A 17,146-nucleotide genomic window follows, 5' to 3' on the forward strand; every position below is an offset into this window, starting at 1 on the left:
AAGAGTATTAGAAACAAGAGTTTTCTATACTCTTTTCTCTACGTAGAGGAGTTTTCTATACTATTTGCTCCGTAGTAAAAATTATGAGATGAAGTCCGGATTTGTTGTGTCATAAAAATCATAGTATTTATGATTGTCATGTTTTTGTCTCATTTGCCTGTTTGTTTGCACTGCAAATTATATCAGCGTATTTCACTTGATGTTACTGTTATTAACAATAGCATATGTATAAACGGCACAAATAACTTTTTTGGTTGAAATCTTCTTTCAATTTCTCATGTTTTCCATACACTCGGCAAAGTCGGCATACTAGAGAATGGAGTTTCGGCATGTTTTCCTAACTGGCCCCCCTGGCGTTGGAAAAACAACTCTGATACGAAAGAGTACCGACGCTATAAAAGGTCAATTCCCTCTAAATGGATTTTATACTGAGGAAATACGCTTGCGTGGGCAGAGAATTGGATTTGACGCCGTCTCCGTTGCAAATAGTCTTCGTTGCCCCTTAGCTCGCATCGAAGAAGATGTCACTTTTCGTAAGCGTCCAAAAGTTGGGAAGTATTCCGTTTATGTGAATGAGTTTGAGGATTTTGTTGTCCCTATCTTTGAGAGTTGCACCCCAAAAAGCATTTTTGTTCTTGATGAGGTTGGGAAAATGGAGCTGTTTAGCAAGACGTTTCAAACAAAAGTGACTGCTATTCTAAAACGTAAAGACGTAACCACTTTAGGAACGATTCCAATAAAAAGAGGTGGCGGAATTCCATTTGTTGAATACATAAGGACTTTACCAAATGTTAAAGTGTTTGACATTACAGTGGAAAATAGAGATAACATTTTACCAGGAATTGTTTCCACACTTTGCAATAAAACTGTGTAAAAGTGTTAATCTGTTGTGTATAACTTTGGTTTTGAGGTAAAAAATAATAGGCTTTACATACTAAAAAATTAAGTTTGTGCACAAATGTTATATATGATAAAATGGTCACCTGTGGTTTCAGAATGCACAGCTTCGAGTTCTTATTTACTTCATATTTAATGCTGCCTAAATGGCCGAACCTAAAACACTTTGTTCTGGTAGTAGATTATTACTGTATTACTCAATAGAAACATGTGATAAAGGTATAATGTAGGCTTTACTTGTGAACCAGTCTGTAATTAAATAACTATATTTCACAAACAGTCTCCATATTGGAATAAATATTTGTTACATGCAAATTTATGTCAGGTCATGAGCCATCAGTTATCATGGTAGTGGGAGTCATGGGGTTGTTTGCATTCAGTGGGATACTTCACCTTGTGGTGATGATAATAGTTATGTTCCAAATAGTGTGTTATATATCCAGCCTGCATAATACATATTATTTTTGTGGCCCGATAACCAATTCCATTATTTTGTCTTTGACTGAGGCCTGGTATAGACCAACCCCAAATGGGTGTTTTGGTGCTGTGCTCTTTAACTTCATTTGCGATTTTTTGTTGCACAAAGCTTTGTTGCAAAATTTGGGGTGACATAAATACATTGAAGGTATGTACCAATATTTTTAACCAACCATATTCTTTTCCATAGGTCACATCACAAGTAGTTTAGAACCAATGTTTTTCAATGGTCAGTGAATAGAATAGTTTGACATTGGCATCTATTTTATTTGAGAAAGATGAACATCCTCAGAAGAGGACCTCCCACTCTGGATGCTGAAAGAGAAAACTTCGAAAAGTTTCAGGTAAAAAATTCAGTGTTTTAGTTTTGCAAAAGTGCTTGCATATCTCCTGCTGCGAATTTTTTTTAGTTTTCTAAGGAACTTTTTTTCTTATTTTGTTGCACTAGTTACAAGCAGATTGCACCGGCCCGTTTCTGTGCTTTCCTAGTTACCACAGCGCTCTGTTAAATTTAGATTCTCACATTTGTCTGCGTTGCTATGCAAAGACATTGCTCCAAGTTGGCATCATGTAAATACTTTCACCTACAAGTAAACAGTATTGTCACTATTTGCACTTACTACAAGGTTATCAGTAGTCACAAAGCACTGCACGACATATTACTAGTGAATGTGGTACAGTGCTATCAAAGCAGACTCTGTGCAGTGAATTAATTGCGTACTTCCGGTGTTTCCTGTTCCAACCAGTGTCACCCTACACATGGGTCAGACAGAGAATGGTAGGATCAATGAAAAACCACCACAACAAAGTCCATGGCATAAAGGTGGCAGTTGTGTCTTGAGATAGAAACTTATTTATTGCAAAACATAGGGGAAGATAGAAAACATCTGAAAAAGAGTGTTGAAATTAAAAACTCTGTGATGTAACCATTTTGTTGGTTGAAGCTATTAAAGTTATTTTTGGATCAAGTGGTCATGTCGTAGGGAGACATTGGCATGTATAGTATTATGATTATCATCAGCTTATCATGAGGTTTACACAATAAAGTCTGCTATTTTCAGCTAATAAATGGTTGAGTCACAGTAGTAATTCTAGCATGTAGTTGAGAAAAGAAACACACAGTTTAGTGTTAACAGTGCAGTTTAATTTAAACATTTGTGTTTAGCAAACAAGCTGTTTTAAACAAAACACTATTTGCTACAGATATGTACTGTGACATATTACACTGTATAAAAGCTTGTTGGAAAGAAAAGCAACATATATAAATAATTATTACTCTTGCAAGCTACAATGAGGAAAGCAGCCTCTTTAGACCACCTTGATGGCAATCGACCGTTTTATTTTTCCTTAGAATTTTTAGTAAGTCAAAAACACTTTTAATAACAATGTTAAAACATTTTAATGCATGTGATAACCTTTTGAGTTTACCAATAATGGTATCATGGTAGACTTTTACAATAAAAATTACTATGGTTTTAATTTTGTAAATGGCCATAAGATGTTAGCTAATATTGTGTGTATATTTGGTCATGTATACACAATTCGCTTAACCTTACAATTTGTTTACCACAAGCATAATTTTGCATTGATGTTGTGACCACAGGAAGTAGTATAACTACCACCCCACTTACAAGATACGTGTATTATGTAATTAATACACCTCTTTTCTGTAGACCACAAGTATACACAAGGCCATCAACACTGTTGAGTGTGCTGCAAAAGAAAAACATATTCGAAGTGAGTTTTCCGAATAAAGACTTCATCTTTTTGTAGTCATATTCCCATTGTTTTGCAAAACAAAAAAGGTTCTATTTATTTTTGGGTGTAAAATGATTATGTGTGTGTATAAACATGTATGTAACATTCTTAATGATTGACTTTCCATATTTTGTTTCTTGTATGGCTTATACAGCTGATGTTTTTGCTTATTGTAAGAATCTTCCATCATAACCTTTAAACAAAATGTATATTAAGATAACATCCATATTTAGGCAAATATACATAAATTATTCAAAGCAAATTCTTCAAGAATACAACCTCAGCAGCCATCTTTACACAAGCCCTGATGTTTAATTGTAATGCAATTTCACCACTAGTTCAATCGCTTGCAGATACAATTCTCGGAACGCACCAAGAAAAAGGAGCACAGACATTTTGGCATGTCGTTCGACGATTGCCTTTATCATCTGAATCAATCGTTGGATGGAAGTTTTGTCATGTTCTACACAAACTACTGAGAGAAGGACATCCAAATGTAAATATGAACTTTTGTCTTGTAAATAAATACAAGTTGAATGTGATTTATTGAGATATGATTTGAAAACTGATAAGTTTAGTGTACAGGTAGGTACCATCCATCTATCAAATTTGCCCGACTAAGAGCAGTCAATCTTTAAGATAAGATATGACTTTTAATTATGGGTCCCCTTCCCTGAAGGGGACACATATTGTTTTTGTCCGTATTTTTTTTTTCTTTTTTTCTTTTTTTCCGTCTAACGCGGATTTGTTCCCACGTTTTGGTCAAGAAAGAATGGTTCGAACTTTTTCAAATTTACACACATTACAGATATTGGTCAAAAGATGGTCTATGTGAATTTTGACCCCGTTTGATCCGCCGGTTAACCCACAAGCCCCCGAAACGTAAAATTTTTAACGCTGGTTTTTATCGCTCGTGTGGTAAAGAAGGAGTGCTACAAATTGATTCAAATTTGGACATATGTTAGTTATCAATCTGAACTTGATCCTCTAGAAGTTTGACCCCGAATTACCCAGCGTTCACCCACAGGCCCCCGAAACGTAAATGTGTCTAACGCTCGTTTGGTCAAGAAAGACACTGTAGGCAGAAGTACCAAGAGAGTAACTCACTGGTTTACGATAGCGGGAGGGGTCAGCTTGACGTCGGACAGACGTTTTCCGAGACGTCGTTTCAGTGATTAGAAATGAGCTGTTTTGCACAGCAATGCTATGTCGTTTTATTAAGTTATCACTCACATTTTTGGTTTTGGCGAAGGTTTTACACCTATGACGTGATTTAAACCTAATAACCGTGCTTCGGTTTTGTATATGTCAAGCAAAACTTTGTTAATCAAAGTAAACATGAAAAAATGAACTTGACTTTTTTGCAAAATAAATGTTTTTTTAAATGCTCGTTGTCAGGTTGGCCGTCGCATGATCACGGGTTACTTAAGGTCAACTAGTAGGTATTACAAACACTGTTGAGAACTTTCTTTCGTCATAAGGTAGCGTTTTTTTTTTTTACAATCAATTTAGGAGTCAATGCTCAAGACATGTAAAAATTAGGCTTAACGGTATTGTTGAACACTCAGGACGGCGTGCTATTGAAAACGGTGTCAAAAGATCAAACAGTCGTTTGGCGTGTGCACCCTGAGAGGTTACTACAGGTCAATGGTACTTGTTTTGACAAACAAAGTTAAATGAAAAACAATTTGTTATGTATACACTTGTAGCAAATTGCTTTTTAATTTAAAGTGTCTGTAACACAACTGTTACAGCTTTCTAAAAAAAATGTGTTCAAGTATTTGTTACGTATTTTTAATGTTTTTGTAATAAAATGACAATAATAGTGCAAAAAGGATACGAACAAATTTTTTTATTGTTGGGTTAATGCTTTCTAAAAATTTGTCCTTAAATATCTAAGAATCACCGCAACATTTGTTTACTGTCAATCCGCACAAACACGCGTGTGGGGACCCATTTGTTTTTGTGTACAAAAACAATCATACGTGTAGATCAAATGATGTGTATAGTAAATTGGTAAATATCATATAGAATATATAAAATGGAAGTATATCAGAAAGCCACTCTTCTAGTTTGTTGTGTATTTGTTTTACTATTTCGCTTAGCCAATCAAGCAGAAATAAACCTGGTGTTATAATGTATTTTTTATAACCTGAAAAACACTTTTTTTAGTGGAGCTGTTACGAAATAAGCAGTTTCTCTGCTATACATTCACCTAGAGGCGAAAACATGCTGTGTATATATTCATACCAAAGTTGGAAGTTTTGTGACCGAGTATAACAACTCTTGTAACATTCCATGAGGAGCACATAGTTGCTTCTGAAACCTGACAGCACAATAGTATTACACACCCTGACGCGTAGGGACTTTTTCAGGGCAAATGTGGTTAACATTCCAAACATGAGTGTAAGTTCCCTTTTGTTTTTCAGGTAATTAGAGATTCCATCAAGTACAGACAACAGCTCAAGGACCTTGCCCGAAACTGGGTAAACAAATATATGTAAAGTCCAATTTAATTATAAAATTTAACTAAATATTATTATTAGATAGAATGTTTTTTTTTAAACAAAGTTGAAACATTTAAGTTTAGAATAAATTACACATATAATTGTCATTGAGTAAAACAATATTGGCAAACTTGTTTTTTAGAACAACTTAGCTTATTAAATTGCACACTTTATTTAAATATTCTATCATATAAACATATTTGGTGAATATCAGAGGTCAGAAAACCCTGTAAAGGGCAACAGAGCTGCACAATAACTATACGTTACAAGTAATTTACTACTTCGTATTCTGTTTGTGATCCTAAGTTATTGCTTGTGTTCAGTTTGTTACAATGTAAGAGTTCAAAAGTGGCCTACTGTCTGCGATTTGATTACATTTTAATTAGCTTTTACTAATCTACACAACACGCAATAGTGTCAGCAAGTCATTATCCTTTTATGCAGTAAAACAAATAAATGTACATGTTGCTTACAAAAAGGTTCTGAGCCCTGTTTTAAGTAATTGTGATGTAAGTTATTGTAAAAGCTGTTGAAAATATATGACTAAGACTTTTTGCTGTATTTCATTTTATGTTCAAATATTTGTCCAGGGTCACACGCCTCATGGTTATGGAAAATTAATAGGTTGTTACCTAAAATGCCTACTAGATCGAATGGAATTTCACAAAAAGGTAAATTTTACTTCAAGCAACTGTTGTGTTTGGTGTAAGTCCAAATGTTACCTAACGGTTGTTGAGAATAAAATGTTTTGAATATGAAAAAGTTTGCTCCTGTTATGCTGCCTGGTGGCCTTATGTATAATTTATGAAAGATGAAAAAGTAAAGCATGACTTTAAACTTTAAGTGTGCCGTGGTATAAACAGGTTACATATAAAAACTTGATATGCCATGCAAAATTCATTTTTTGCTTCATATGTTTTTCACAGTATGAATCTTTTCCTGGAAACTTATCAATTTCTGAAGATGACTTGGAAAAAATTGGCCAAAACGATGTCAATGCATTGTAAGTCAGACTTCCAAAACGTGACAATTCATGCATAAAAATGATTTCTTAATGTTGGTACACCCTTCTATATATAGTACAGTTTTCCATACATTATCACATCATAGGTTTCATTTGTAAATAATTCACTTTTCTGAAATAAGCTATTGCTGCCAGGCATAATGTATGACCAAGTATTGCTCATCCAGCAGTTTTATTGTAAACAATCGACGTTTCGACGTCCTATACAAGACGCCTTCATCAGGATAATGACATAACTTGCAGGACAAATTTCTTTTAAAGCGACAAAATGCAAACCACACACATGTAAAACAGCGATAACAAGATCGCGCGGCTGCAAACTCGCACCACCGTAGCGATAAAACAAGCTCAGTGGTTTTTACGTAAAAACAGATGTTCTAATGCCGATAAATTATCGGTCGCTTTTACACCACTGAGCTTGTTTTATCGCTACGGTGGTGCGAGTTTGCAGCCGCGCGATCTTGTTATCGCTGTTTTACATGTGTGTGGTTTGCATTTTGTCGCTTTAAAAGAAATTTGTCCTGCAAGTTATGTCATTATCCTGATGAAGGCGTCTTGTATAGGACGTCGAAACGTCGATTGTTTACAATAAAACTGCTGGATGAGCAATACTTGGTCATAATTCACTTTTCTGTTGGTAGATTTATGTGAAATTTATAGCATACAAAGTGCTACACCCATTCATACTTATTCATTTCAGCCTAATATAAATGTAGAAACGTTATCAACCGCTTGGTCTATTTAAAGATGCCATGTAGAAGGCATGATATGGCAGGGTTGGGTCTTCAAATGCTATTGCTGATCCATTGAAAACTATTCAAGTGTGGTTATGTCATGGTCGATTTGAAACCAAAAAAGGTCTTTCTGTTTTGCTTACAGTTAAGCCTAGTTCTTAATAAAATATATGACACTGGGTACAAGTATTACATCTACACGCATTAGGTTATCATTGCATCAGCACATTGTTATTACACACAGACAAATGTTGCTAAATTTTAAATCAGTTCGCTCTATGTTTGTGATATAGTTTTAATTACAAAAAAAGTCCAAGCATCTATTTTTCCCCTTACTTTACCAGAGCTATGAAAGTTAGATGGTTATATTTTACATTAAGATAATCAAGTATCTCTCAATCATTTTATGTTAATGGCCACATCAATATGACAAATTATGTGAATGTTATATTTAGGGTTCTCTCTAAGAATTTTAAACTTTCCCAAACAGATTTCTGTTCGATGTATATGCCTCTTGGAACTGCTTACATACATATGCCGATGTTAATTAGCTCAAAAAAATAATTAATTCACTCCACAGCATGTAAATTGTCATTATATCAAAAAACATGTCCCTAAGCTAAAATAATAGCATTGACCAAAGTTAACTTGTTTTTCCAGCTTTGAGTTAAGTGTCGATATTCTGGATGGAATTGATTGGCTAATGGAACTGCAGCAAAAAAGTAAGGGCCATTGTTTCTATTTTGAACTTCATTTTCTTGGTATTTTTCACACGATAAACAGAAAATAGCCCTAAATATAGGATTTCATTGTTTATGTTAAAGTTTGCTACATACATGTGAGTTCTTTTCATCTGTTTGGCAGTGTAACAGTGAATTGTCTCATAAAAGTTGAACAGAGTAATTAAAGTTACAACCCTATTAAAGTAAAATTGAATTTTATAGACAAGTATTCATTTTTCATTTGTATGTCCAGTGATTTACGTGCAGCCAGATGTTCACAAGGCAAGTTTTTGTCCATTATTTCTGAAGTCATTTTATTTCAGTTTTTTCCACTTTGGACATGTCTCGTGCTGTATCACTGACCGGGCCTGGCCAATGCCGTCTTTCACCTTGCATCCTTGTTATTCTCGATTCAAGCCAACTGTACGATTATGTTGTAAAGCTTTTGTTTAAACTTCACACATGTAAGTAGACATATATATCAATAGTACAGTATACGTTAAAAATATGTGCTGTATTGTACATGTAAATATTTGCTCATGGATTTAAGAAAATGTTGACCAGTCTTATGTAAGCTTTTTTGTCCTACATGCACTTACAAAATAACCCAAACTTTTGGGGCACACCATTAACATTGATATGGAAAAAATTATCAGGAAACTTAAGGATCATATTATATTAAGTAACTTTTCTTTTTGGCTACCTTGTAAAATCACTGCACTAGATGTTCAGCAGTTCAGTAGTTCTCATCTTAAGGTCCATGATGACGTTTTAGGTGATCCACAAGAGGTCAATTTTATTTGGTGATAAATAGTTCATATAATTTATACTTACAATTTATAAACATATAATTTATTAAATATTCTGTAGGAAGATGACTTATCCAGGCTATTTGCCATGTTTTGTTTGCTGTCAGTCGTGTGATATCACTCTTAGAAATTCTGCATTTAAGGAATATATTTCAAGCCAATATGGTTGTTACGGATGCTTTCTTTATTCTAACTTAACAATGGACTGGTCCATGATGTTCATTTAATTGCACAGTTGGTCCATGGCATGAAATAAGTTGGTAACCACCCGGCTAGTTAAAAGAAGAATTTTATGTGTGTTGATTTAAATGATGTAGATATACTTTGTTTCTCAATATTCTGTGTCCATTTTAATTTTCTGGTACAATAATTTTGCATTTTAAAAATAAACTGATTTGTATAAAGGTTTACCACCAGATACACTATCCGGGCATCGTGAGCGGTTCAAAAATTGTCACACAAAACTGAAAAAGTTCTATTACATATGCAGCAATTTGCAGTACTTCAAAAAACTCATTCAAGTGCCTCAAATGCATGAGGTAATTACAAACAACATTGTTTCAATTTGCACATATTGCCTGTTTGGCATATTTTAATGGGCTTTTCAGCAATTGTACAAACTAGCTATTGTTCCCTGTTTGTTTACTTGCATATATGTACAGCACTTTTTATCATGACCAGTACAAATTATGTCATAACAACATATTTCAGTTTTCTATCCAATTGTATCACATTTTTACAGTTATTCTTTCCCAGAATTACCACATATTTAGAAATCATTACTAAATGTATAAACATATGTGAGTTTTCAGTAGAGTAATCTTATTAGATTGGTCAAAGATTTTCCAATTGCTTTGAATGCTACTTTGTTCTTATGTGGCATATTGAATATTTTTGTAGACAGTCCCTGATTTTCTAATTGCCTATGATGGAAGTCATGAACTTGGTCCAGTAAGGGTTTTACCTGAAGAGACAGACAGATCTGCCTCACCTGAACCAGTAAGTCAGTTTGCAATGTTAGGAAGTTGGTCCTACAGATGCAATCGGTAGTCAAATGAAAAAATATGCCTAACAATAGAAAATACTTTCCAAAGTAACATAATCAGTCAATGAATTTGCTTGGAATATATATATTTCGCCTAACTGGCATCTTCAGTTGCTCACTCAAATAGATTTAAACTATATGGTTGTTATGTCATGGTCAATTTGAAACTAAAAACAAACTTTTTTGTCAAATGAAAAGTTAATTTTTTTAATGTGTATGCATACAGTTTAATTTTCGTATTAATAAACTGTTTTTTTCAATGTAAGTTGAAAAATAAACATTTGGGGAAAACTTTGGATTATACACCTTTTTTGGCAACAACAGTTTCAAGGCATTTTGTATTGAAAACAGTGTTTATGGTGATTAAACTTTAAATTATTCTGAGCTCAAAGAGCAAAACTTGGGTTTCGCTTTTTCATTAACATCACACACGAAACCACAGTTCCTGTGATCAATTAACCTTTCATTGTTGGCATGTAAATAGCAAACTATCATCATGTTATTCTCTGAAAATGTATTTTTACCTTTTTTCTGTTCCTATTTCAGCCTCCTGTAGCAAATTTGATTGACACAAATTTTGATGATCTCTTTGGAAGCACTGATGAGACGTTTAACTTCAACGGAGTACAGCAACCAGACCCAAGAGATCAGGAAATACAGATGTTGAGATCTGAGATTGAGAGGCTTAAGGCTGAAATCGAGCTAATGCAAAATGAGGTAAGATTTGCCTAAATAAATATCTGTTTCAGATTACTAACTGTTCATGTTTAATGGATCAAAACATAATGACTTATTTAGGCTTTTTGTGTCGTTTGAAACTCGTTATGTTTTTGAAAAATTAGCAATTTATTAGTAGTATGATAAAGATTATTTCAAACATGTTTGGTTTGTAATTAATGCTGTATAACTGGGTTTGTCAATTTTCATGCATATTTACATGAAAACAATGCTATTTAAAGCCTTAACCAGACATTTTTAAACCGTATGTTACATGTGCTGTATAATTTTTGAGATATTTTGTGTTAAATGTGGATATGCATGACTTACTCTGTTTACTGTTATTCTTTAACCAAAACTGTCTCACTAATCATGTTAAAATGGTAAAACCATTTTTTCTGCCAAATTTGTGTTTTTCACCCGAAATATGTGCTGTAAAATAGTTTGTAAGCAACAAGGTTCTAAATTTTGAGAACCACTGTTTGAAACTTTTAACATTCTCAGCATTCAGAGGAAGTACGGCGATTGCTTGACCGAATCCACAGTCTCGAAAGAGAGCTTGATGAGAGTCGGGTCATTGCCAGTAACACTCACGACGACCTAATCAAACTTCGTAGGCAAGTATGTGAAGCCGAACAACAAGCAGAAACTGCTGTAAAAGCACAAAGCTTGATGCTGGACATAGAAAGTGAGTCATGCAACTCAAGTTGTTGTATTTGTGTCTTATCTTGCACACTTGAAGTGCTGTTGTTAACTTGTGTGTTGTAGTTGCTAAGGGGAATGGTGGGAGCAGTTTTGACGGTATTCATTTTAAATAAATGCATTTAATGGTCTTGCTGCTTGGGAGTTTAAGTAACATATTAAGCTGTATTTGAAACTGTTTAACCAAAAAGCATATTAGATTTTTGCATTTGTTTGGTGTATAAAAAAATGATAACCTTTCTCAAACAAGTTATAGAAAGGTTTATACATTTGTTAAGGGTAATATAAGAATGAAAGTTTGTCCATTTTTCAGCCTTTTATGAAGGTACTTGGAAAAAGTTTATGGTTGTTGGTCACGTTTTTACAGATCTCTCGATCATACAATCTTTTCACACACAAAATCTGATATTTTTAAGCAATCAAAACAAAATTTGCAATAATGAATCAAAAACTTCTGACATTGTGTTTTTATGGGTCCCCTTCCCTGAAGGGGACACATCTTGATTTCACTCTGTTTTTTTCTGTTTTTTTTTCTTTTTTCTGCCGAAGCGTTTCCATGCACTTTTGGCATGAAATCTTTGGTGGATTTGGATGAAACTTTCACAGATGGTAGATGTAGTTATGTAGATGTGCCATCCGCTTCGTTTGAGTTAATAACCCCAGTATTTACCCCGCTAGACCCCAAAATGTAAAACGTTTTTGCATGTTGCTGCGCACCACAAACGAAAAAATTCTGTGGAGTAACAGTATAGTAAAGGTAGCAGAGAATATTCAACTTGTGTTTGTGCATTACTTGGAGGGCGTTTTTGCACATGCCAGTCAGAGGGGTACACCAGCCTTATGACGTCAGATGTGTTAACAAATGTTGCTAAAAACACCTCTAGTGGCCAGAAATTTAAACATTGGCCGATTTGAATAAAAATTTGCACGTCTGTTGATTGGGTCATTGTAATTTCATATTTTTACTTTTGGGTGTAGAACCCCATTAGTTGCCCCACTAACCCCCTAAAATGGGTGAGTTTTTTAAACGATGTCAGAATTAGATGAAATTTGGACAGCTTGTAGAATTTGTCATTTATAGGTGTCAATTGTTGTGTTTAACCCCGTAGCCCCAATATTACCTCTCTAGCCCCCTAAAATGGGTGAATGTTTTAAACAATGCCTGAATTGGATAAAATTTCAACAGTTTATAGAGTGTGCTATTTATAGTTGTCTATTGTTTTGTTCAATCCTTTGACCCCAACATTTACCCCACTAGCCCCCAAGATGGGTGAATGTTTTAAACGATGCCCGAATTGGATAAAATTTCAACAATTTATAGAGTGTGCTATTTATAGTTGTCTATTGTTTTGTTCAACCCTGTGGCCCCAACATTTACCCCACTAGCCCCCAAAATGGGTCAATTTTTCAAAAAAATGTCTGAATTGAATAAAATTTAGACAGCTTCTGGAGTGTGCCACTTATAGGTGTCGATTGTTGTTTTACCCTGTAGCACTATCATTTACCCCACTGCCCCCTACAATCAGGTGCAATTCGCAATTAAAAGGAGCTGATTGTTGTGTTTAGCCTTTTTTCTCAGACAGAGAAAAACCTTGTATGAATGGAATGAATATTCATAACTGTGAGAAAGTTTGTTGTTGTCAGATAAAACACAGTGACCGGTACCGAGCGTAAATAAATATGCTATTTGGATGAATGGAATGAAATTTGAATAGTTTGTAGTCCATACAGCATATTTATTTATGCTCAGTACCAGTCACTGTGTTTTACCTTACAACAACAAACTTTCTCATAGTTATCTCTTGAAATGCATTATTTACAACTTTGTATGTGTGGGGACCCATGAGTTTCTGCCTGCAGAAACAACCAATGTTATAAAGACAGTAGATAATATGGGACCTATTATAAAATAAATGTAGGAAATATAGTAATGTTTTAAAGTAGGTTATGGTGTATATGCAATGGCAATATGTGCTAAGCCACCCTTCTAGTTTTGTACTTGCTTATCCCTAAAAATTCTGGAAGCATGGTCCTAATAAATTAATCGAAATATTGGTTGAAAAAATAGTATGATAAAAAAAGCATTGTCATGTTCATCCAGTTCAGCTATTATTAACAAATAATTTTGAAATGATTGAACGTGGTTAGTGAACCCAAATATCTTCACCTTTCATGAAAGATAAAATTTTCACACCTGAAACTCCAAAATGTTGTATTCACAGAGCGAGCCCAGGGCAGTGAAGATATGTACAGGAAACTCAAAGAAAAACACATGTCTCTTGTGAAAGACCATGCAGACCTCTTGAGAAAGGTAAGAAATGTTGAAAAAAATAACTAAAAATTATTACATAAGTCCCCAATACGTATAAATACCAGTCATTTCATGACTTATTTTAAGCTCATACATCAGCAACAGTGTGTAATACAATCACTCCCACTTACCCTGTGGTAATTGGCCTCTGGTAATTTTAGACATTCTTCTAAAACTGCAAGTATTAGTCTAGCAAAATCTTTTTTGTAGTGGAAAGCCACATATTTTGCATTATAAGAGTCTGCTTTGGAGTTTTTTACTAATTTGTAATATATAACACATTTGCCCAACAAATTTGTATGTGTTTGCGTATGTTGCCTTTACGCTGTGGATTAAGTACTTGCCTCAAACCAGCTGTATTAAAACTGTTCTGAGAATTGTGCTTTAATACTTCTTTATAGGTATTATATATAGTAGGGATGTGCCAAAACTGCAAATGTTCTGTTTGGTCCAGCACCGAACATCTCATTTTAATGCTCGGTGCTCGGCCGAGCACGCTCGGTGCATTATGACGTCACAAAAATCCCCTTTCTACGTTTTAGCTCTACAAGGCCTCTTACGTCACCGGCGGTGTTTTATTAAGCTGTACATGCCCATAAAATACCCGTTTTTCCACCATCTCTTTCTAGTGCATTTGAAAAATCATTCGTTTTGTTCCTAGACACCGTTTATAACACTAGTTACGTATGTTAGCAGGGCGTGAATATGCAAATTTAACGCTCGGGTAAGTGTGTGCAACTGCTCGGCCGAGCACCGAGCATTAAAAACAGCGATGCTCGGTACCGAGTACCCGGGTTCTGGCTCGGCTCGGCCCATCCCTAATATATAGTACAGCCAACTTAATCTGTTTGAAACAGCTCAGTATGCTGTTCCTAAATTTTAATTTTTCTATAGAATGCTGACACCAAGCGTCAGGCAGAAACACTACAACAGAGTGCAGGAGAAGTTCAGGATGAACGATCAAAGTTGTTGGCTGAAATCAACAAGCTTCGTCTGCAGTTGAATGAATCAGAATTGACTAATGAAGAAAACAAGAGAAAACAAAAGGAATTGAAAGCCAAGCTTCTAGGTAAGTGTGTTTTATATCTAATATAAAGTATAGTTTTTGCTAAAAGCAAGCCCTGCAGCAGTGTTTTATTAATAAGCATTTTTACCTAAAGCATTATTTGAAAACCCAGCATATTAGGAACTTATGATGCTCAAAACCTAGGTATAATATATACCAGTGGTCAGCAACCCCTGACACAATGTTGGCATGTGAGGTGATTTTTTTATTGCACGCCAACTGATTTTCTAATTCAAGTTCTCACACTTTCAAATAATTTAAACTAATATGTAGCTTTAGTATGCTACGATGTGGGTCTTAAAAACACGCTACGCGCAACAAATTTGCCTTCTTTTTTATTGATTTTAAACCCGCTTGCATGGTAAACCACTGTTTCACACAAAAATGTTGGGGCACTGAGTTTTTGCCATTTTGAAAAAGGAAGTAATTTGGTATGCATTGTTCACCCATGTTATATATTTTGTTAAAAAAAGTATATCCTTGTTAGTTGTACTGGGCCTATTTTGTTCTATGTGTAAGTGCTTGTTAATTAAGTTTTCTGATCAATAGCAATGGTAACTTTCTGATAGGCCAAAAAAGCTGAAAAGCCAGAAAAAATGTCTTTGGGCTATTGTGGTAAAATTGAAAATGGTATTTGTGGTAAAGATTGGAAAGAGCCAAAACCTCAGTACTGTCTGCTTTGTTCACATAATCAGCAATTTTTATGTCTTTGTGGTGTCATTTTAATATAAAATGTCATTGTACAGATGTTGGCTGAATGAAATTCAATACCGATGCCAATAAACGCCTTACGTCGTGAAAGGTGTAAACTATTGTGCCTATGTAACTTTTTCATTGAAGTACATGTATATTAGACATTGGTATGAACTTTTATTGCAGCTCTGGCAGCAGAGGAGGCTCATGAAATTATACAAGTTGCTGTAGATTCGCTGGACGATGAATCAAACAGCAGTCGCACATGCAGTGCAGAGTCACTAATGCATATTGCTACCAAAGCCACAGAAGCCTTAAACAAGATGGAGATTGACCTCAATAAGTTTACACAAAAAGATGGTAGGAAACCATTTAATACAATTTATTTCTTAAAGTGGTGGATTTGTAAAACTCACACTAACAAGAACAGTTTGAAACATTTAATCATTTTTAGTTCAGAATAAGTGTGACAAAAAATGTTGAAGTTTGTCTTTACAAGCTGGAGTTTTTTTAAAATACGTAGAGTATAAATTTCTGTTTTAAATGTCAACTTACATTTTTTCGAATTTATATGGAATTTTCAACAACTTATTATTCAACATATTCATTATTTCTACAAAGACCAAGTCAACATAAGAACTGTATTAAAGTGACTGATCTCTCTTAACCACAGTCAAGCACAAACAGAGGGAATTTAAACTGGATTCAATTTCATATTAGTGGTAGCAAATCAACATACTGTTTACTGTATTGATTGTATTAGGCATGATCACACAAAGAATTACAGATTAGCCCTGAATATAATCTTGATTTTACCAAAGAAACAATAGTCCATTTATTTGTTTTTTGTGTACTGGTGATATTTAATACCTCATAACATATTACAGATATCAGTGGTCTGCTGCGCAGTATTTCCTCATTTGGCCACTGGATGGCGGAGACAATTGAAAATGGGGGTGCTACTTGTAATATGGCTCCTGACCAGCAAGGCACAGGTATGGAAATAATAAAACTGTTCAATTTCCAATCATTGCATTTTCGTTTTGCTGGTCTGTTTGAAAATGTGTGCTTGTTTTGTGTGTGGATTTTCTGTAGTTAAAATTGCATGGTTTTTAGTTCACCTTGTTTAGTGAATGTTGCACCAATATGTTAGAGATGGCCAACCTTGCGATTTTGACATGTAATGAGTATCAATTTGGATTTTCTAAACAAACGCTTGTCTGGAAACCAGTCCTAAAAGTCCATGATAAATTGTACCCATTAGAAGTTATTGAAAGTGATTTTAATAATAACTAGTTGTGTGAAATGACAGAGATTTTATGCTTTACCAGACATGCTTTGCACAACTTAGAAGTTTTGCCTGGGTTGGCCATCTCTGACTTAAATTATCTGTGTTGGCATGTTTGTGTAGATTTTGTATTGTATTTTATCTGTAAATATAGCACACAATTTTACATTTTGTTCAATTTTTCCAAAACAGGGAGTATGTAACTCAAAATCAAAATAATAATATGTGCTTTATTGCTTTCATTAGTTTTGTATTTTAACATATTCTTATTTTCATGCTTGTCTTGCATACACACCTGTAGTGCTTAGCCCCACCAAGTGGAGAAATCATTTGTTTGATTTGGTTATGGGTAAGTAGGAAAAAGCAGCTAATTATTGCATGATGCACAAAGACATT

General features: G+C 34.4%; 2 protein-coding genes across 3 annotated transcripts in view; both read left to right on the forward strand.

The window, feature by feature from the left end:
• LOC145227808 (cancer-related nucleoside-triphosphatase homolog) lies at positions 1-1,564 on the forward strand. Its single transcript, XM_080092728.1, has one exon. The coding sequence runs from the start codon at positions 317-319 to the stop codon at positions 872-874; it is 558 nt and encodes a 185-aa protein (XP_079948854.1). The 5' UTR covers positions 1-316; the 3' UTR covers positions 875-1,564.
• The window catches only part of LOC145227807 (huntingtin-interacting protein 1-like), a 25,481-nt gene continuing 9,892 nt past the window's right edge, over positions 1,558-17,146 (forward strand). Inside the window, exons 1-17 of one of the 2 annotated variants that reach the window (XM_080092726.1) lie at positions 1,558-1,718; positions 3,048-3,111; positions 3,486-3,628; positions 5,562-5,618; positions 6,230-6,310; positions 6,566-6,642; positions 8,058-8,119; positions 8,443-8,583; positions 9,334-9,467; positions 9,829-9,927; positions 10,520-10,690; positions 11,195-11,378; positions 13,615-13,703; positions 14,598-14,772; positions 15,649-15,822; positions 16,350-16,457; positions 17,052-17,099. In XM_080092726.1, the coding sequence (XP_079948852.1) occupies positions 1,653-1,718; positions 3,048-3,111; positions 3,486-3,628; positions 5,562-5,618; positions 6,230-6,310; positions 6,566-6,642; positions 8,058-8,119; positions 8,443-8,583; positions 9,334-9,467; positions 9,829-9,927; positions 10,520-10,690; positions 11,195-11,378; positions 13,615-13,703; positions 14,598-14,772; positions 15,649-15,822; positions 16,350-16,457; positions 17,052-17,099 (1,873 nt within the window). In that variant the 5' untranslated portion in view covers positions 1,558-1,652. The remainder of the gene's footprint in view (positions 1,719-3,047; positions 3,112-3,485; positions 3,629-5,561; positions 5,619-6,229; positions 6,311-6,565; positions 6,643-8,057; positions 8,120-8,442; positions 8,584-9,333; positions 9,468-9,828; positions 9,928-10,519; positions 10,691-11,194; positions 11,379-13,614; positions 13,704-14,597; positions 14,773-15,648; positions 15,823-16,349; positions 16,458-17,051; positions 17,100-17,146) is intronic. The other variant, XM_080092727.1, reaches the window with a different exon arrangement.

Source organism: Phallusia mammillata, chromosome 5 (genome assembly GCF_965637545.1).
Source record: "Phallusia mammillata chromosome 5, kaPhaMamm4.hap1.1, whole genome shotgun sequence".
Taxonomy (NCBI): domain Eukaryota; kingdom Metazoa; phylum Chordata; class Ascidiacea; order Phlebobranchia; family Ascidiidae; genus Phallusia; species Phallusia mammillata.